The 22,029-nt window shown below is 37.8% G+C and overlaps 3 protein-coding genes across 4 annotated transcripts; 1 reads left to right on the forward strand and 2 right to left on the reverse strand.

Annotated features, from left to right (window-relative positions):
- Positions 1-277: 277 nt before the first annotated feature.
- acat2 (acetyl-CoA acetyltransferase 2) lies at positions 278-6,557 on the reverse strand. The gene is made up of 9 exons (XM_039693119.2): positions 6,385-6,557; positions 5,627-5,761; positions 5,357-5,538; positions 5,129-5,246; positions 4,901-5,044; positions 4,229-4,351; positions 3,974-4,128; positions 3,330-3,440; positions 278-1,177 (listed from the first exon to the last, which is right to left on the reverse strand). The coding sequence occupies exons 1-9, from the start codon at positions 6,431-6,433 to the stop codon at positions 1,007-1,009; spliced, it is 1,188 nt and encodes a 395-aa protein (XP_039549053.2). The 5' UTR covers positions 6,434-6,557; the 3' UTR covers positions 278-1,006.
- Positions 6,558-6,817: 260 nt separating this feature from the next.
- Positions 6,818-13,824, reverse strand: wtap (WT1 associated protein). Of its 2 annotated transcripts, none has more exons than XM_039693117.2 (8): positions 13,636-13,824; positions 12,834-12,871; positions 12,680-12,735; positions 12,536-12,594; positions 12,243-12,370; positions 10,749-10,927; positions 8,128-8,282; positions 6,818-8,022 (listed from the first exon to the last, which is right to left on the reverse strand). In XM_039693117.2, exons 2-8 carry the CDS (start codon positions 12,861-12,863, stop codon positions 7,367-7,369), a joined length of 1,263 nt encoding a protein of 420 aa, XP_039549051.2. In that variant the 5' UTR covers positions 12,864-12,871; positions 13,636-13,824; the 3' UTR covers positions 6,818-7,366. The 2 variants fall into 2 exon arrangements, with proteins under 2 accessions (XP_039549051.2, XP_039549052.2); XM_039693118.2 differs by lacking the exon at positions 13,636-13,824 and adding an exon at positions 13,489-13,580.
- A 918-nt stretch (positions 13,825-14,742) lies between these two features.
- sod2 (superoxide dismutase 2, mitochondrial) lies at positions 14,743-19,698 on the forward strand. Its single transcript, XM_039693116.2, has 5 exons — positions 14,743-14,889; positions 15,804-16,006; positions 16,632-16,748; positions 16,893-17,072; positions 19,318-19,698. Exons 1-5 carry the CDS (start codon positions 14,861-14,863, stop codon positions 19,461-19,463), a joined length of 675 nt encoding a protein of 224 aa, XP_039549050.2. The 5' UTR covers positions 14,743-14,860; the 3' UTR covers positions 19,464-19,698.
- Positions 19,699-22,029: the final 2,331 nt, after the last annotated feature.

Here is a 22,029-nt window from a genome sequence, read left to right on the forward strand (position 1 = left end):
GAATATTTAAAAGTATAGCATCATGTTTGCTAACTAACTGTATTATTTTATTTTGGAAACAACTCATTCTTGTTTACAGTGTATAGATTTACTGACTGATATTACCTGAATATAGTGATGTTGGGCTTAAACAGTTGTTTTGATGTATATTTTGAATATAAATTGCAAAATGCCTGATTAAAATAAAATCACAAAGAGCTATCTGTAAAATGTGCATGAACATTTCTAGACGATTAACCCAAAAAAGTGGCCCTGTATTGACTGTAGGACACATTGCTCTCCATTGAATTCTTTATTAGGTGAATAGATTTAGAGTACAGCAGGCTAAATATGTAAACAGCTTTTCCCCTGAGGTACAATTAACATTGGGAAAGATTATTAAAAGCAGCCTATTGGAAGCACAGGAAAGAGGCTAATTTAGCCTTTTTGGCACATTTGACATTCTCTAAGGCAGGTTTCTATTGTACAGTGTAAACAGGTCCTGTTCGAAATTTGCAAACCAATTGACTACATTCAACTGATCGATTACTACACAGAAACCACACCATGATTTTCATAATCCAATCAGGTTATCATTGATATGCATGTGTAATACATGGACAGGCCCAGTTTAAACACCAATAAAAGTTCAACTATAAGAGTAACTCAGCAACCATAGACGATTAACACACAAAAAAAGGAATGTCATTAAAGCTGGTATACTTCAATAAGTCATCTTTATGTTGCACAAATCACTAAAGACTGAAGGGAATACATTAGACTTAAGTGCAAAATACATCAGATACACTCTGATACATTAGAGATGATTTTACACCAAAAAACAGAACTGGTCATGTGTAAATTATACTACAGGTTTACATTACTAACTTATTATGTACTTTAGTGTCACCATGACATGTTAAAGATTTGTAAACATGTCTTTTGAATATGGAAACTGGTTTCAAGGCCTGATTAAAAGCACACGATTACAGTGTGGTCATTTGTTTATATCAGGATTATTCAGCCCTTATTCTCTCTCTATACACATAGCAATCCCCATTCCACCACCTATACACAGTGAAGCGACCCCTTTCCGTCCCCCTGTCCTTTGAAGCGCATGGAGCAGGGTCACCAACACTCTACAGCCAGACATCCCAAGAGGATGTCCAAGAGAGATCGCACCTCCACACACATTAACCTGAAGGGAAAGAGACAAATGAAATGTTAAATTATGGGATGGGTGTGTGTGTGTGGGGGGTGGGGTGGGGAGGGGGGGGGGGTCTAAAAGAACATTTTTAAAAAATAACCCCTGAAATGATATTTGTGAACCCCTTGTGAATATTGTAATGTTTGAATATTGTATCAAACATTATAGCATATCATAATACAACTTATTAGGCCTATATATTAATAAATGTTTATAGATTAGCAAAGTAGGCAGAATCAATGCAAGACGGAACCACATAGATATATAAAGGCTATCATGATCATTTTGCCAACAATGAACCATGGATATGTTTAATTTATAATACGTTTTATTTTTAACTAATACAATAACATTCAAAACTCATTGGCTTGGACTGCATTTGAAGAAATGTCCAAGTTTTCGGAAAACACAACCGTTTTCTGTAGCCTTATTCAATAGAATTACACTTCTAGAATGTTCTTTCCAGTGCAAAAAAAAATAATATTTTTAATTTAGTAGTTTTTCTTATAGCCTACAAATGTCTTCAGAAACTCCTTTTCCTCTATTTACTGAAGCCTGTGTAAAACGTATTTGCAGCATAGACAATTTGCAGCTGCACAGCTAGCACATTGAGCGTATGCTCGCTCATAGGCTGCACTGCGGCAACTGCACATCCAATGGAGCGGGTTCCTCTGTCGCGTGACCAATTACACGACAGAGCCCACCAAGCGGGCGTGGCCTCTGATAGTCCATAATTTGCCATTATAGCAGGTCTTTGTTCATTCATAAGCCATGTTTCCATCGACACGTTTTTATCCGAATTAAGTGATATCGAATGAAAAATGCCTTATGGAAACAGTAAAATTCGATGAAATTTCATGAAAATCGACTCAAATGAAATACGTTCGGTCTCATCGGATTTTCTCTTGATCGATATACGGCTAATGCGATAAAAGCTGATGGAAACGTTCTTTGCCGAATAAATAATGAATTGCGATTAAGTTTTATGCCCTTTTATGGTTGCAACACGTCAGAAGACGAGTTCATTTCCGGCCAGTCTGTTTGCGCACACATGGCGGATGTCAACAAAGACAGATGTAAGTGGACAAAGCAAAAAGATGCTTCAACCAAAGGGTTTCCGTGAACCACGATCTCCCAGAACTGATGGAGCGCTGTCGTTCCCAAACCACAGTCACCTCCGCTGTCGTCGGGCATTTACATGCATCGTCATCATCATAGCAATGTTTATAGCGTCGCTGTTTTCTTAGGTTAGTTTTGCTTGTTTTTACGTGGCTTGGTTGAATTGTAATGTAGAATGTGGTCTGTTATTTCTAGTTAACAGACTGCGGCGCTTCTAGTATAACACACCGTTGCCATGGACGCAGTTCAGAGACGGAACAGACTATTTTCTTTAGCAGAAGCAATACTCGTTTTTAAATCAATAAACTCGTTTTTAAGTCAATATTTTGTGTCAAATTATTGATTTATTTATTTATTTGGTTGATTTATATGTAGGCTAATAAGCAGGATAATATATAGCGAGGCGGTTGTTATAGCGAATACAACCAACAACCGCCTCGCATACATTATCCCATTCATATGTCGCAAATTATCAGCTGGCACATAAGCATTATTAGCCTTTAACTTGTGAAATATTGATCATTTTTGGTAGATGGCGCGATCCGTTTTGTCTAACAAAACTTTGTTCGCAAAAGTTTCCTTGAATGTTGTTCGATTCAGTGCGAAAATAAATGGAAACACCTTAAAATGTCTCAAATCAATTCGATATACCAATTTGATCGCAAAACAGCATGTGACGTCATTACGTACAGGTTTTTATTTGCTTTAAAGCCGTTGGATGGAAACACACTTTCACCAGCTTTATCCGCATGAGTTTTTTAACCGAATTTCAGATAATTCGATTGACAAGTGGATGGAAACATGGCTATAGTCTGTCTGACATATTTATTAGAAGCTATGCGTCTGTCGTGGATTTGCACTGAATTTACTCTCAAAAATACGGAACAAAGTGTGCTCCATATCAGTTCAATACGAAACAATACTTTTACGTGTCAAATACAGGACGATTCCGTATTATACGGAACGGTTGGCAACCCTAGTGTGTGGATATATATGCATGTATATAGTGGAGGAAATCACACACCTTGTCAGGGTTTAGACCGAGCTCCTGTACCACTGCAATGGACTGAGCAGCAAACGCTTCATTTACCTCGAACAGGTCCACCTCGTCTAGCTTCCATCCGGCTTTATCAACCTGTTTGGAAAGTAGATACAATTCACGTCAATAAACACTATAACTGCAAGTGCAAAACAAATCGGCTTTTAACAATAAATTGGTGAGGGCTATAGCACAAAACATTTTGATTGAATTAGCTAATGTTATCATTTTCTCCTCTCTTGTAAGTCACTTTGGATAAAAGCGTCTGCTAAATGCATAAATGTTAGTGATATTACATTATAAAGCACCCAAAATAATTTCTAAAAAGTATCTTAAAGTAAGCTCAAACAAACAATATAGCAGCATAAATCATAACACACACACAATTATAATTATATCATATCATAGTATATAAAATCCTATTATTTCTCATTCTTATAATAATGGACAATTCTGCTCAACGTTTTAGATGTATTTGAAACTCTAAATCTGGGTCTTTAATGGCTTATACTGGTCCTCTGAGTGCCTGTAAGCATAGTGTGCGTTTCAGGACCAAGCACTGATTACAAGCATTCTTTCTTCATTCATGTGGTTGAATTAAAACCTGTGATGACTCAACAGAAACTCACAGCTTTTCTAATGGCTGGAATTGGCCCTGTGCCCATGACTGAAGGATCAAGGCCTGCCTGAGCCCAGGAAATGATGCGTGCCATTGGTTTTAAACCCCGCCTCCGAGCCTCTGATTGGCTCATGAGAACAGTAGCTGCAGCTCCATCATTTATGCCTGTTAAACAAAAGTCATAACAATGGAGAAAAGCACATTAATGTCTCATCAGTATGCAATGAAGATGTTATAATTGAGTGTCAAAGACATCTCTGTTTACCAGATGCATTGCCAGCTGTCACTGTACCAGAACCATCCTTCACAAAACAGGGCTTCAGTTTGGACATAGCATCAATATTACTGCCATGTCGAGGAAACTCATCAGCTTTGACCTCGACTGGACCTGATATGGTAACAAAGGTTTCATTTGAATTTATATTCAGTCACAGATAAATTCAAGCTTAAGTAGGCAAAACAATCCACTTGAAAAAGTATCTGAAAACAAAAGATATTGAGACATTTTCAGAAAATACAATCTAATTAATTAATTTTAGCTTTCTTAGGCAAGTTTCTTGTACCAAGCATATAAAAAAAATTGTGAATGTTTATGCTTAAAGTGTTTCTATGATTATGATATCTATGATATTTTTTTTTTTTGCAGTACAACGCTGACTTGAATGAATTCACTGCTGTTTTGTTTGAGGTGAGTGTGTGTTTTTTAATGCAATTAATAGTTTTATTCAGCAAAGATTCAACATTGACAATAATAAATAAATCTTCTTGAGCAATGTTTATGGATCATGTGACACTAAAGTCTGGAGTTATGGCTGCAGAACATTTTGCCATTACATTGTAATAATACTTCACAATATTACATTTTTTTTTTTTAATTAACTTTTTAACAGAAGTGCATATAAAACCTTTTTATTGAAGGTACAAAAGAGCCTCTTGCCTTTCCTTGAGGGAACAGTGACTGGCACAATCTCTTGGTCAAAATAACCAGCCTTCTGAGCTGCTTCAGTTCTGTTCTGTGATGTCACAGCAAACTGGTCCTGAGCCTCACGGGACACCCCCCACTGCTTGGCCACATTCTCCGCTATCACAGGCACACAAACAAAACTAGATCAATTATAATATTAACGTGCACAATAGAGATAGGCAATATGTTTTAAGAAATTACCCGTGAATCCCATGTGGTAATTGTAAAAGGCGTCTGTGAGTCCATCAGTCAATATAGAGTCCTGCAAAGTAGCATCTCCCATCTTCACCCCTGACCTCATCTGCACTATATGAGGAGTCTGACAGAAGATGTTGCATGGTTATCATTAGATCAAGATACATGTTTTTACTAATGTAGACTCAAATGTGCCTTCTTTTTACTTTAAGATTAGTGTCATAGATATCTTACCCGACTCATGCTCTCCATCCCTCCTGCTACTACTATAGTGGATTCTTTCGTCATGATGGACTGGGCACCAAGACACACCGACTTTAGGCCAGATCCACAGATCATCTGACAGCTCCATGCGGGCACAGAGTAAGGTATACCAGCACCAGCACTTGCCTGCCGGGCAGGGTTCTGCCCATGACCTTAATAGAGTCAAAGTAGGAAAAGCTAAGGGATGACTCTCAATCCACAAACTAGAGTACACAACATGTAGTGCTATGATATTATTACCTGCAGTGAGGACATGACCCATAATGACCTCTGAGACTTCTTCTGGCTTTACATTGGCTCTCTTCAGCACATCTTTAATGACTAATGCCCCCAGATCATGGAGGGGTACACTGCTAAGTGCTCCATTGAATGACCCTGTGAATAAAATAGGCTAATCATATTTGTTCTGTTGTTTTAACTGAACATTTAATTATACATTTAATTAATTAATATAATTGAATGCATGAAGGGTTAATATTTAAAGAGCAAACGCTCCATGTGCAAATAGACAGATTTGTGCAAACTAATTTTAATTATATACAAGTATATTTCCTGTATATGTTGTGATTATGAGGTTTGGCTGACCCTCACCAATCATAAAATTTCTCCTGGCCATGGCGATATAATAAATTGACCAATCAGAACTCGAGAACAATGGGAAGAACGCACAGCAACCAATCACAGCAGCTCTACGTTTCTTCTGCACCATAGTGAGACGCTTCAATACTGCCGTGTAGCTAGAGCGTTAGCTAATTAAAATAAGCTAATAAGACGCATATTTTGACGGTTAAAAATTACAGCTAACCGACACTCTTTCATCAACTTAATCGTACAGATCATTTGGTTAACTTGTAGTGACATAGGAGTGCAAACTTTCTAGTATAATCTGTCAACAAGCTGCAACAGGATAACCTAACGTAACAGTTAATAGATACAAAGAGATGCTGCTTAGTATCGTGTGTAAAATATAATGATACTAGACATGAGATGAAGTTTACCTATAGGAGTCCTGGCAGCGGAAATAATAACAATCGCGTCCGTATTCATCTTTGCTGTAGCGCTGCGCTGTTTTACCCCGCAGGTTCCTCGTATGTTTGGTGGGCTGGTTCTCTATTTATATGCAGGTTGTTTCTAGGAGCCTCCTATTCACGCTGTCTCATTCATTTTGTAAGAGTACGAAAGCATCATCGAAATCTAAGTTGGTTTTATTTTTGTGTAGCGCCATCTTATGGCGTGGACGGTTCACAAAAAGTGCAGCAAACCGTCGTATATGTACTCTGAACTTAAAACATATGTTTCAATAATTTAAGTATTAACGTTAATTTACATCAGGAAAAACATCAAGCCATCACTTAACATAATGCATTGATAAATTAATGGAATGATTTTGATAGAATTTATTCAAAACAGAAAATCAAAGCAAGGTTTGAGTCATATTAAAATTCTTTATTGATATTTGGTCAGTACATGAAAATGATTGAAATCAGAATTTAACAAGATACATCTAAAAAAAAAACTACACACAAGTCAAACAAAAATGTTTTCTCTCGTCATGTAGAGGAACAAAAAGTTCAACATCAGGAAACTAAGGACTCTCCGAACTTGCAGCTTCAAGACTTAATTGAGCTTTATGATACGATACATCACACGTAGCTAAATGATTTCAGAGTTCTAACGAGAGAGCAAATGAACAGTACATAACCAAGTGTTCATATTACTTTGACAGTGAAAAATGGTTTAAAAGTCATTCATTAAAAAAAAAAAAATCAAATATACAAACACAATGTTGCTTTTTTTTATAAACGTAATCAGCTTTGAGCATCTTGCAAATGCACTGAAATAGGTTATGATGGGAGGTCAGGTAGAAAACAAAAGTGATGCAGTTGACCATTTCTCAAACAAGAACTAACTGGCCTAGTGTGTGACTTTCTTGTTTGTCATGAGTTACTGAAAAAAAAAAAGAACAAATCTTTAAGAATGTTACAAAACAGACCCTGTGGAGGCATTGGTGGCAACTGTTGCTGCAGATGAGTCCAGGCCATTCTGAGTGCTGTGCCGCATACCCGCAGTCCTGCTGCCTTTGGAGACAGCAGCGGCCTCATGGGAGTCAGCATTGGAGTCTGTGTCATTCGAGTGCTGGGTCACTGATGTCTCACTGCCCGTAGGTGAGTCCACGCTCTCATAGCCTGCACTTAGCTGAGTCATGTACCCTTCTCCGCCCCTCTGGCTCACAGCATCTTCCGAGTGGTTGGAGAGTTTTGACATGCCACCATGGGTGGGGCTGGAGACAGAGGGTGATGGTGGGTAATCTTCATCTGCACTGCTTGCTTCCCTATACAGATTGGAACCAGACACTGCCCTCTGAGATGAGTTCCCGTTGGCGGGTCCATTGGACACCCTTCCGCAGTCTTTCCCCACATTTGAGCTTGAGGTGTTCATAGGTTCACTTTGAATGGAAGGTTCGGAGGCCGTTGAAGGGGAAGTTCTGCTCGGACCAGCTCCACTTGAAGTGCCTGGGGTTTGGTTATTCTGAGTCATCTGCTGCCTGGTCTCCCTCAACTGCTGCTGAAGAACCAGAATGGTGCTTTGCATGCCTTCCACCTCCTCATCCAGCTGAATAATGAAGTCATTCAGCTCTGGACCACATAAAATGCAAAGGGAAAAATAAAGTAAGTGAATTCAATGTCTGTTTAAAACTAACCATGAATTGAGTAGATGACCAGAGAAAGGCTTTGGCTCACCATCTTGGCTGCTCTTGAGCTCTTCACTGTACTTCTTCTGCAAGGCGAGCTCGGCCTCCAGCTGGGCGATGCGCCCCTGAGACAGCTGCCTGCCCAACTCCTGATTCTCCTGGATCAGCATGCGACATTTCGCCATCAGCTTCTTACCAGTCTGGCTGCAAGGGAAACAAGTCTAACATCACATCGTGAACATGGCCACAGGGTAAATACAAGTGGCCACTGCTTTTATGAACTGGGTGGTAACATTAGCCAACCGGGAAAGAGTTTACAACAAATTCTCCATTGACCAGACTGGTAAATATTGTTGACCAGTAGAGTTTACATGCACCTAAGAAAATGGCTTAGTTCTGCAGAAAACATGGTTTAACACACTTGGGTTTCTCTCAGAGAATGTGTCTTATTTAGACATGATAACGCATAAGTAGGGTTTCTTCCATCTATTTGAAAAGTGCACATGAAAAAGATCAGACAACTAGAGTAACAACAGACTGGAGAAAGCCAATTACCAATCATGCCCTATGTATAAGCATTTTAAGAACGCACTGCAAACAAAGTGCAAGCAAGCGCTATGACTGATAAGCAGTTTCCTTGTGTGCATGTAAACGGTCAACGACAAACAAGAAAATCCAGTAATAGTTCAAACAATTCTAGGAAGAGATGAATGAACAGTTATCAGACCAAATCAAGTTTAACCAAGTGCAAACATCTGAACAAATCTAGCATGGAAGCATTCCAATAGGCCATTGACCAAATTCATAAAAAAAAAAAAAAAATCTAAAAGCAGAGATGTTCACAGATTCAGTTAAAATTAGTACCTACCTGTTAATCTAAAACCAGCTATGAGCAACAGGACACTGATTGCATCAACTGAGGCTTAATGCTATTGTGACTGGTCATTTACTAAATGACAGCAGGCAAAAAGTTATGTTTGACATTTTCCCAACAGAAGGCAATGCAATTTCTTGTATTATCATTGAGATAAAATAACTGCAAAACCGGATGTGCAAGAGCACGTCATTTAAATCAATAGCATTTTTTACTCTTCTATTTCGGTGCAAGTAAATGCAACCCTTTTCTACTGAAAACTCAGCAGAGACTGAACTGATATATTGATATACTGTACAGAGATGCATTCAGTACCATTCAACCTTGAATGCAATGGTACCTAGGATGTTTTCGTGTTAAATACAGTAGTTATTAATACTACCGTCCTCAAAATAAATGACTTGGAATAATTTCATCAAAGCAATTGCTGGCATTTAACATTTAAGCGCAAATAAAATGTGAGGTAAAAATGGACTATTTCCTTAAACTGGTTCAACATCTTTTCTGGACAAACTGCAGCTAACCACCAATGAAATTTCTGATGAATTATTTAATGCCCCTTTAGAGCAGACAATATTTCAAGAGACTTGGCAACAAAGAAAATTACCGTGACCAAGTTGTTTTCATAGATTTGCAAAGTAGAAGCTCTAAAACTACTCTTGAATCACAGATTTTAAAATGCAGCTATAAAGTCAAAATGTAATCTCGCCATAAAATAACTACCGAGCAAAATACCTGCAAAGGAATTAAACGTGACCCGAGAGAAATAAACAAAGTAAATAAAAAGTGATTAGAAAGGTGCACAAGTTAAAGTACAAATCATCATACACAAGACATTTGAACAGCTTGAATAGTTTCCTCTAACACACATTGGACATTTGCATTCACATTGAAAAGGACAATTATGTTTGCATCTGCAGCAGCGCGAGAGCCAATTTAAATTCGGTCAATTCATTTGAACCACACTGCTGTAAATGCAAGGTGCATTTCCAGAGCAAAACAAAGTATAATATTAAGAACACAAAAAAAGTAGAAGGTTTAAGACACTGTACCGTATGTCGCACCTGTGAGATGAACATGTATCAAAGTCTTTGACTGCAGATCAGAAAGTCTGATTCCTTCCCCAAAGTCTTACATCATAAAGGCTTCTGCCCCCAAAGTCTTAAGATTGCTTAACTCCTCCCCCATTTCATTGGATCACACTACATTCCCACCTCCCTGTTACATTCTAGATTCTTAACCAGAGTCTCAAGGTGTCTACGATGGAGTTTAAATGGGGGCATATTCCTCTGCAACACATTTAGTAGGGCCATGTCATGTTTTAAATGTTCAATCAGTGATCTTTAAACTACAGTTCAATCAGTTCCAGAGCCAACGCTTTGCTCAAGTCTTTCATAGGCCGCCTTTTTTTGTTACAGGAAGCTTTCTAACATGGGCTGTTGGGGCTGGAAGGGGGGCGTTTCCGACGTGACCACCTCTTCAGGAACAGTCCCGATTCCTTCAGGCTTCTGTACCATGAGGGGTGTGAGGGGGAGAAAGAGCTGAAACAAAAGTGTCACCTGACCAAAACTGTCGTGTTTTGTTCTGACTTTACATTACGGTATGTGTAATAGCAGGGCAATACGAAAGAAAAATGTCTTTTGTTCTGAGCTTTGGCTTTAAAGTCTGAGTCTCGTTGTGAGCAAAACATTTCAGTCTTCCCCCACCATTATCTGCACTCCTGCAGAGGAGAAGGTGGGGGTTGAATCAGGAAAGTCTTGACTTTTTGTTTGGAGGGGGGAGTTATTTTAGTTTACCTATCAGGTGTAAATTTCCAGGCACTCAGTTCATTTTGGGCTTGCTCCAGTTTGTCTTTAGTCTGTTCCAGTTCAGCCTTCATTTTGAGGAAAAATAAGTTGATGGCTGGGTCCACCATGGACGATCTCAGCTGAGCTGCACTGGGTTGCTGGACTTGCTTCAGGTACTGGATTTGGGTCTGCAAAGTAAAAGAGACCATTAGAATGAATCTTGAATCTCAGCATATCAACGCCAGTGAACACAAGTGATGCAATGCCCAGTCTGTAAAAAAGGGACTCTTTAGCTCTGAAGCTAGTATACAAGGATTGAAACCACCAAACCAAACCTTAACAAATCACAACATTTGGTTAATAATTACCGGAACACAAGTTTTTATTGCTCTATGCCAGCTTCTCTAACTATTTACCCATTTTGAAATGCTGGAAACAATATTCTCATTTCTGCTTCCATACAACAACTTTGATTAATTACAGTGAGCATTTGTATGACTAACATTTGGAAACACATTTGACTAGAACACAACAGCAGCTATTGCTTAGGTAAATGTACAGTGTTGCTTCACAAACAAGTCAGTAGAAAGATCAAATGCAAATGCTGCGTGTGAACTATTTACACTTAAAGGTTCTCTGAGCGATCCTGGGTGTTGTTGACGTTCGGAATATTTTCAAACAAATCGGAGGATAGCTAGACCCTCCCTCCGCCGCATCTCATCTCCTCCCCCTCCCTTCCGTGCTTCCTGAAATAATTGTGAACGTGCATTTCTAGCTAATTATATCCTTGTGTGGGTTTGGCGAACATAAACCATCAATTTAGAAGAAAAAAAAACAATTTAACGTTACCCACCTGTCCAGCAAAAACAGAGCAAACCTGAATGTCGGACTGTAAGCCCTTCTGCCGCCGGAGTTCTCGCCATCGTTCAAAAGCTTTGCTACCGATGTAAATTCGGAACTTGGCACGTTCTTTATCCGACTCCTTCTTCTTTTTAATTTGTTCTTCAGAACGACGTCTATTTGGTCGTGTGTCGGCCATTTTTCAAACTTCCCTCTGATGCTTCTATCTCCTTCACACACACACCCCCTTCATGTGCACGCACACTAACCCCCCAGACCCACCCTCAAATACTTCTTGCCAGTGATTGGCTGGAACACTGTTTGTTAGGTTTCGTGGTCCGGGTGAGACATGATTGTTTTTGTTGCCATTTTTGGAGCCTGTGGTGTCTACAGAGACCGCGTTTTTTTTACAGTGTGTTTAGGGGACAGGCAGCTAGCCGATAGTGAGGAGACGTTTGATGTATGTGACAAAAATGTTTTGGCCCCACATCGCTTAGAGAACCTTTAAATTCATTTCATTTCTATATCCACATGCTTCGGAAATGGAAGCATCTACTACTGTCCATCCGAAACACATTATCATTCGAGCAAATCAACCTATTTCCTCCAATAAGAACGGACCATGAAGCAGAAGTAAATTAGGAGATGTAGTAACACACTTACTGTACAATCTTGCATTTCCTGCTCTTTAGTAGCAAGCCTCATGACCAGAATGTTCTCTCTGCGTGCAGATTCCTGCTGTTGCTGCTTCAACTTCTCCTCAGACTCTTTAAGGCCTGTCACATCATTGGCTGCAAACATTTCAACATTAAATAGGTGCATTAGTTATCAACATTTTATTTTCTGCACAACAGAAATATATAACATCTAGAAAACACAAAGACGGAACACTCATAGAACGAGTAAACCGTTGAAGACTATTAATAATTCAGAACATCTGGGATGTGCAAACTTACAGTTTAAATCAGCATATTTCGCCTCAAGCATCTGGACGTAAGCTTCATGCTGCTTCCATCTACACCAGGAACAAATCAAATCAGCTTTACAATCAGGAAAGCTTCAACATACAGAGATTATTGCACACCAGAATGGTTACACACCTAGTACAGAGCTCCTCTCGGGTCAGGGTCTTCATGTCAGATTCACTAAGGCGAACCTGCCAGGACAATAAATAAATAATGAAGATTTATAAAAGGGATCTTGTTGGCGGTAAGAGATTCATATAATCAGATTAGACTGCGACAATGGGCTCACCTTCTTCGGGAGAGGTTCTTCATTGGTCATTCTGATCCCTGTGAAGCAAAGAAGCACATAAATCAAGCATTCGGTAAAACAACTCAAAGATACACAATTTTTTCGAGCAACACTATGCAGCAATGGTCTAAAGGCAGTTGCGTGGATTTCACACGCCTACACATGTTCAACTACAAATATAGGCCACGACAACCAGCGATTTACTCATTTTTATAGAATGCAACAATTGCAATAATTAAATGCCTATAATCAATCATTCGTAATAATGATCGTAAAAACGCAGTGAAAATGAAAAAAAAAATGGTTGTACGGTTGGAAAAACGAAACTGCTCCATTAATTGGGTTTACTGCTGCTGAAGGATTTCTTGCACCTTTTCCACGCTTATTATTTTTTATAAGCGAAACAGGAAAGTAAATTGATAATATCGGTCAACAATGAATATAACGTAGCTTATCATTGTGTCAAAAAACAAAGTTAACCTTGTTCATGGAAAAGGAGTTCGGCAGTTTAAAGAGTGATAACGTTACATACGCTAAACGTTCCAAACAATCGCGCCAATCTGATCAGTATCACGATCCACGTTACTGTCGGGGGATATCTGATGCTTAAGTTGCCAATGCATGTTTTTCTTTTAAAATAAAGTCACTAAATTACCGTGAAAGGACGCGGAGGAATAAAAATGTGCCGGCGCCTTCTTGTAGCTCTTTCGCTGTCACAAAATGGCGGAGAAGGAAGAGACTCTCCCTCTCCGAGAAGCAGCACTTTATCTCTAATAACAAAATTAAAACTCTTAACACTTACCAGACCCAAATTCACTTCAACCAGAATGACACGTATTGTTTTCCAATATGAGATCTTAAGCGCTTATGTTGACTTGTATGTTTTTCGGAAGGGGGCAGCTACGATTTTTATTTAAACGGAGTTGAACCCGTCCGCCATGACCAGCGTGTGCGCGATGTTGTTCAGCCGCACAGCATCAGTGTGTTGTTCGCGCGAGCGTCGAGGGGGAGGAGCACGTTACTATACAGTGTTGGTGTTGCCATGTTGCAGTTATAGTCAGTGAGAAATCATTTAAGTTAGTTAAATATGACAAGTATGCACAAACGTGTTTATAATACAAACTTCATTGATTATATACATATATATATATATATTAGTGCATGGTAAAATAAAAAGCTGTGATTGACACCGTAACACACATAAAGTTCGGGCCACCACATAGGCTATTTAACAAAATGAAGTAAAGACATGATATTATTAATAATTTTTGTAGTTTGCGCCTTCCTTTCGTCCAGTGTTTGTACGTCCCCAAAGTGGTCGCTCATTTAGATTTGTTTTTCAGACCATTTTACGTGTTTATCTTGCAGGATCAGGCAACACTGCCACTTTAATGTTAACTTTACGTTGACGTTTACTAACCAGATACATGTATGAGCCAGTGCATAATATATTTTTTCATGACATGAATGAGGAAACAATAGATTCCTTCGTCATAAAGGCTTGAGTAATTTTTAATCCACAGTCGGTTTGCTCTTGCACTGTTATTTCGATATTAATCCATATTGCTCAATTACTTGGATTAATTGAGGGATATAATTATTTTTTACAATCGTCATAAACCATGCATTATGTTCTTAAATGAAACCATTATATTTTACTGACTGACTGCAACCAAAGAATGCTGCAACTCACTGCTAAGGCCTAGAATGACTGGCTGAATTATACCTATTGGCACAGGGGGTGCATGGTTTTTTCTATCCTCTTTAACTTACCACAATACAATCTATATATCTCAACTGAACGAAATTATTCTTTCAAACAGCCTCTTCTAATATTTGACGTGTAAAAATATTTACGTCTCAGTCCATAACCAAAGAAAAAATAAACACTTTTGCGTCTGACCCCTATTTTGATATAATGGTACGCTCTAGTCCAAGTTGAATTTCAAGGGCAGGTTGTAATGGAGCGAGTTTAGGATTGTACAGTTGGTGTTCACTGCATGTGGCGTTATATGACGGACTAGAGTATGCTGTGCAGATTCGGATATGCCCGCAGGTAAAGTTTAAGTCTGAATTAGCTCTCGTATTGTATGTGCAGCTAACTGAATACTCGGTGTTGTTAAATCAGCTGTATCAATAAACTGCGCACTTTTATGTGTTTGGTAGAGCGACTAAGCTAACAACATCATACTAACGTTATTAGTTTGCGTAACTGACATTACGAGTGCAGTTTTAATCAGTGATAATGGTGGTGGAACATTTTCATAGCCTGATACTACTAGTTGATTTAGAGTTGTGTAACTTATGAGTATTATAGGCTGCCAAAACAACAGCTTAGCTTGTTATACATTTCTAATTGTTATAATTGTTATACATTCTAATTCTAATACATTTCTCATTTCTCCATTAATTATAATTAGCTAATGCTATATTTTATTTGAACTAACCATACAAAACTGTTTTGTCAGTCAGTAATGAACTTTATCAGAAGGCACTCAAATAGATAATATAAAACCACAGTATTTTATTATATGAATACCCTCAGAGTAATTTGCCAAACTAATATATAGTCATGGTTTGGCAAAAAGTACTCTGAACCTGAGTTTTTTATTTATTTAATTATTCCACATTTGATGGTATAATAAAATAAATGATCGATAAAATATATATTTTTTTGTGTGTAAGGACTCATTTGTATCTTGTGAGGGAAATACTAAGCCTGGAATCATATAGACTTATTTTCTAAAAAAAATTGAGCCCTCTAAAATCGCATTTTGTAAATCTATGTTCCCTATTTCAAAAACCTCTGCTCTGGTCACTTGACTGCTTGCATGAAGAAACAATCCAGTGTGAACTCAACTCATCACAGTAATCCAACCTTGTTGACTGTTACCCTGCCAAGTTGTTGCAATACTTGCATTCCTCATAGACAAATATCTAATAGTTTTTCTTTATTACGATTCATTCTAGGTGCGCTGCCACCTTGAACCCTATTTTGGGTGCTGTGTCCTCTAGACAGAAGCACACTCTCCCTGACCTCCCGTATGACTATGGTGCACTTGAGCCTCACATCTGTGCTGAGATCATGCAGCTGCACCACAGCAAGCACCATGCAACATATGTTAACAACCTCAATGTCACTGAGGAGAAATATCAAGAGGCACTGGCCAAGGGTAAGTACAAATGCTATTGCTTTTATCATAAATGGGCCTGATATTGGTTCTTCAGTTGCTGGCCATTGTAAGAAATGTCACTCAAAGATGATCAGGAAAAAAAAAAAGCCCATCCTAAATAAAATTCCTGAACTAAGATATTATTAATTTTAAAGCTGCAGTCTGTAACTTTTTTGGGTAAAATTTTTGAGCAAGCACATAACCACCAGCCAGTCTTCAAAACTTCTGCTTGCCTTAGCTTGATTCAAAGCGGCTTGAAGCTTGTATGATGTTTTTAATTCCAGCTGTACTGGTGGATTTCCAGCTGTACTGATTAGAAATTTGAGCATGTCTTTGCATCATTACATCACATCTGTACACATAAAGAAGGTGTCTCGGCTGGTAGGCTATATTGCATGTGAGGATGTTGTAGGTATAGATTTATATATAGGCAATCTGAAATGTATTGTTTTTGAAATCAAGTGACCAAAGTGCTTGTTCGATCAGTGGGGCGGATACATTGTATATGTATATGGTTCAGTGGAAAACAATATCAGTAAAAATGTTTACATTTATTATGTTCAAATGACTTTGAATTGTCTTTATCTTATATAACAAGTCTTCATGTTTGCTCTTGCTGTTACAGGTGATGTGACGACACAAGTCTCCCTTCAGCCTGCATTGAAATTTAACGGTGGTGGTCATATTAATCATACCATATTCTGGACAAATCTGTCCCCGAATGGTGGAGGAGAACCACAGGGTGAGAGATTTCAATCAGCTTACCCTGGACAACTGTCTTAATGTGCATGTTGTTAAACATGATGAACTTGTATTTATACTGCTATTGTCATTTATTTTAAAGTAAAGTTGTATTTGAAAAGCCTTTGTTTCTTTCGTATTACAGGTGAGCTGTTGGAGGCCATTAAGCGTGACTTTGGTTCATTTCAGAAGATGAAAGAGAGGATGTCAGCTGCCACAGTGGCCGTTCAGGGTTCAGGCTGGGGCTGGCTGGGCTTAAATAAAGACAGTGGAAGACTGGCAATTGCTGCTTGTCCTAACCAAGACCCTTTGCAGGGCACTACAGGTAAATATTCCTTAAGGAATGGTAGAGAATAGATCTATTTTGGTAATGTATGAATCTCTAGAGTTGACACTATTTTTTCCATACACTCCTAACAAGACCCTCAGTATATACACATAAAGTGCTCCAAATTTATCACGACTGTTGACCATCTCCGCCTTATTTTTCAACTCCGAAGCTGTTTTTTCTGTGAATATGTGACACTTCCGATTCATTAGCTGCTATTGGTAAATAACTAGAAGAATATCAAAGTGCTGTAAATGGTAAAACTATGTGCACTGCAAACCAGTGTATTTTATTGTTACAACAATACAATAAAATAAAATGGTAAGAAATTCCATTTTGCAGTATAAAGCTGCACAAACTGTTTTGTACAGCTAAAAATGACTGGAAGCATGTGACACAGGAAGCCACACAAATTCAATTTACAAATGACTGCGACTGCTCCTACATTAAAAATGAGTTGGAAATCACTATATATAACAGTTGTATATGTTACTTAAAGGTACATGTAATAATTGGCCCTCTAGTGGTAAAAAAAAGTTTGCATTTTGCAGAAGAACATTGTTTTGATTGTGCTTTGGCCCTGCTTGACTGCAGATGAACCTTCACAATAGATAATGCGTTAAAATGAACTCTGTTAGAGAGCTGCATATGGCAATTTATCTATTAAAGAAAATACCTTACTCACCTGTTGGGTAATGAAAATACCATCTCCGCGTCGCTTTTACAACATTTCAAATCCCTCTGTTCTCGAGATTTAGTTTCTCCATGTCAACTTTTCTTAGAAACACGTTTTGGAAGAAGGATTGATGTATTGACCAGGGATGTGATTCTTCCAGATTAATCTGGAATTCTGGTTATTTCAGCCTAAAATCAAGACCCAAGTGAATCATGCAGATCAGTAATAAAAATAAAATCGGGGGTCTTTGGAAGTTCATGTAATTTATTTAAAAATATTTATATAATAGAATATGTTTAAGTGATAATATTAGTTAAACAAACTACAATACTTAACGTTAATTCGATCCACCAAACTAGATTTTGTTTTACAGCGTTGAGCATTCTAACCAATCGCGCACGTTTCCGTTGAGTTTGAGCGTCATGACCAGAGGCGTTCAGATTAGTCATCGTTGAATCATAAACAACAAAGTGCAGATTCGATGTAAGAGATTCATGTCGCACGTTTCTGTGATGGTTTTTTTTTTTTTTACAGGAGTTTTTTGTGTGTGCTTAAACTCGCTCTAGAACCAAGTTATGGACAGCCTCCCGTTCGGTCCTGGCACTGCATATTTAGGCCTATAGCACGAGTGCTTTTATTAGGCTTGCTCTTATATACGCAAAATAATACGTGCATCTAGTAGGCAAAAAAACTGTGTATCATATGTAGCCTACGGCGCTAAACTGCTTATTGGATGCACGTAAAAGGTCATTTATGCATATAAAGAGCACGAAAATCTCGATCTGTCCTATTCTCTGCTCCCTTTCTGTGTACAGTTTATTCCAGTTAATTTTATTTATTCATCATGCTGATAATATTGTGTAGTCTTCATTTTCTAATGCCTAAAAAGCATTAATATAATTCATAAATGGTTCTTAGTTTGTTTTATCTGTGTAGCCAGAATATGATGTGCAGTTTAAACACAAAAACATTTTATGTTGCCTATTCCTATTGTAGAAGTTTGAGTGGAATTTTATTTACTGAATGAGATTGATCGGTATTGGAAACACAGTTGTTTTCTTTACAAAACAGTTATCGCCCTTACATTTTCCCCAAAGATAAGTTAAGATGTCCTGTTTTGTATTTCTAGAAATAAATTATAGCTGTTAAACATATTTCTATGTGTGTCACTCATCACAGTTCTGGTAGTTCATGAAGTAATTGTCTGATTCATGTGTTTAAAAAGTAAATAGTGCTTTACACTTGGTCTTAAAAAAAAATCCTGCTTTTTTCACTCGCACAATCACATCCCTTATTGACTCATACTTTATGGATGTTTTTCTACTAAGAAACGAACATTGTTATTATGTTTTGAATGATACTGTAAAGCTGCTTTGATGCAATATATATTGTGAAAAGCACTATATAAATATACTTGACTTCACTTGAATTGATTGATTTTGAACAAAAAAAGTGACCGTGTACAATAAAGTTAAAGCAATATTCTGGTAGACTCCGTAGAGAAAGTCTAAAACTATAAAAGTTTTTTTTAACTTTAATATACCCTGTTTTCTTCTTTAATTTGAGGTCTCGTCCCACTACTTGGGATAGATGTCTGGGAGCATGCGTACTATCTTCAGTACAAGAACGTTAGACCGGACTACGTTAAGGCCCTCTGGAATGTTGTGAGCTGGGAGAATGTCAGTGAGCGTTTCCAAGCTGCAAAGAAATAAATTGGGGAAAAAAACAACACAATGTCCATTTATACCTTCGAAGCGCACAAATAACCAGTTCACATTACAACCATCAAACTTAACTGAGACTTAATAGAGAGGCTTTGTGGTTCTTGACAAGCTCATTTTACACACAGAATTGTGCATTGTAACTGATAGCTTGCATTTTTGTTGAGTCGAAATCGAGAATATGTACATTTGTTATCAATACATGCAAATTAAAAGATGAACTGAAGTTGTTTTGTGTTGTTTTGTTTATGATTTTTTACCCTAAATAACATTTAAAATACGAATGTATGCAAGTTATATTACTAATATAAATCATATCAAACTTAATTATTTTAATGTTGACCATGTCATTCAGTGCAGTGTGACTGGGATTTGTTAAAATATCTTTTTGATAAACTGACAACAGATGCTTTCACATTGTTTGACCTTTCATTTAGAAGAGTTTATAAGAAGTGTTTTCTTGTAGCAACAGCAGAGGGTGCCAAATACAAGCAGGTTGAAAATATATGTAGGGCTTTGAAAGAATGGCTTGATAACCAGACTTCAATGGATTTTGCTTTGAAAAAATCTCCCATAACTATTCTTCCACAAACTGAAAGTGACATGACTGTAGTGTTGATTGTTTCTGTCAGTTGTTTTGTCTTTCCCACTGGCACATGATTTTAAGAAGTGGCTTTTGTAATAAATTTTTTTCTTTATTATTGTGCTTTATTACTATTTTCAGTTGAGAATTAACACAGACTTTAAGGGACACCAGATCAGTATGTATTAAAATATATTTTTTACACTGTTTTGCAGTTTTCATGCAATTCGGGGTGCTTTTGGGGTGTTTAGGGAACACAGATACATTAGTTTGTGAGATGAAATTTAAGAGACAGCAATTCTTAAGGTGGCAAAGTCAAACAGTTTAAAACAGTTTCTTTTTTGTTTCATATCTTAATCAAATTGTTCTGACCAAGTCAGGAGACTTGAAAAGCATTTCAACGGTTAGTGAAAATAAAGAGAAAACATTATGATGGCTTTAGAGTCTCCTCCAGTAAAATGATTTTATTGTTTTCCTGCAGGTTTAAGCATAAGCAGTAGACAGTTTTCCTTTTGTTATTGGCCAGATTGAGTGTTTTGATCCAGAGGGCTCCCTTTGAGTCCATGTTTTTGGTGCAGTTTAAAACTTTTATTAACTTAGAGCCCGAAAACACGACCCATGAGGATGAACACAAATTGAGTTTCACACACCCACTCAAAAACTCAACTTGTTTTGAGTCCGATTTCTCTCACAGACGTTTCTTGCGTTCAGCGCAAATCAAATTCACTTCTAATGTAACGTGAAATTTGCTATTAGTAACTTAAGACGATTAGGTTCTGAGTCATTAAACGGAGTGTAAGATTGATCCAGATGTCCCCAGGCTTTGTTAAAGCCCAAAGCCTGATGTCATTTATCATCAATTCACCGTGAGACACACATTTGATCACTTTAGAAGATGCTCAGGTTGTGGCTTCCATGAAAGGTCAGGTGGAGCAGAAATGTCAAACGTTCTGTTCTCAAATTCTGCCTGCTCATTGGAAAAACCCTTTAATGCTAGTCTTTCTGGCATGTTTTGGTGTGGCCTACTTTTTGCCTCTTAAATTCAGAGTGCCAGAGTTTGCTTCCTTCTACCATGGCTCGTAAAGTAGACAGGCTTGCAGTCAAGAGTAGAGTTTCTTCAGCTTCTGGAAGGAAAGAAGGAAAATACCAACATCTATTCATCAAGCTCAACTCCTCCCTCTTTTACCAACCTATCTGTCTGCTGCTCATTTTCTAACACCACCCGCTCTTTTTCCAAGATCGTTGTGACTCTTTTTCCTGCTCTGTTTTTCTATTGGTCCTATCTTTCTTGTGGTCTCCTTATTTACACACCACATAAATTAAACGTTTTAGTGTTTTCCATAATAGATTGATTGTCGAAAAAGTCAAAAACTAACAGTCTTTTCTCAGTAACACAACCTCCGCCTGCTCTCTTAATTTCTTAAAACTTCAGTTTCACTCTCTTTGTCAGGAAAGAAAGTGTGTCCATGATCAAAGATAACTTTATTTAAAACTCCCAACTTACAGAGATGCATATTGCTTCTCTTCTCTTGATGATTGACACACTCTTGTCATATCACTGACAGACTTTTGAGTATGTTTGCGTCAACACTGATAGATTATGCAAGATAAGTGTTCCTCTCAGACTGAAATATGCTCTGTCTGAAAATAGCCTTTCATTAAGGACTGTTGTGTATAAATGGGAAGAAGTCTGCTCTCAAAACAGAGGAGGCAGAAAATTCATCTTTTGACCATCAACTTGATGTTATTGTCTCTGTTCTGCACAGAAGAAATGTTTTTCCACGTGATCCATTGATTCTTTGAGCCATGTCACACAATGTGCCGTGTTTCTTCTTTATTTTTATTGTTGATAGATGAACAAGGCGCTTTTGCCCGACCACGGTTACCAATATGGTGCTTATAATGGAAGGTTTGGGTTAGGAACAGGACCATGTTTTCTTTGCGTTAAATAGTGTATCATTTATTATTTCTGAA

This window comes from Pimephales promelas, chromosome 13, assembly GCF_988280905.1.
Source record: "Pimephales promelas chromosome 13, fPimPro1.hap1.1, whole genome shotgun sequence".
Taxonomy (NCBI): domain Eukaryota; kingdom Metazoa; phylum Chordata; class Actinopteri; order Cypriniformes; family Leuciscidae; genus Pimephales; species Pimephales promelas.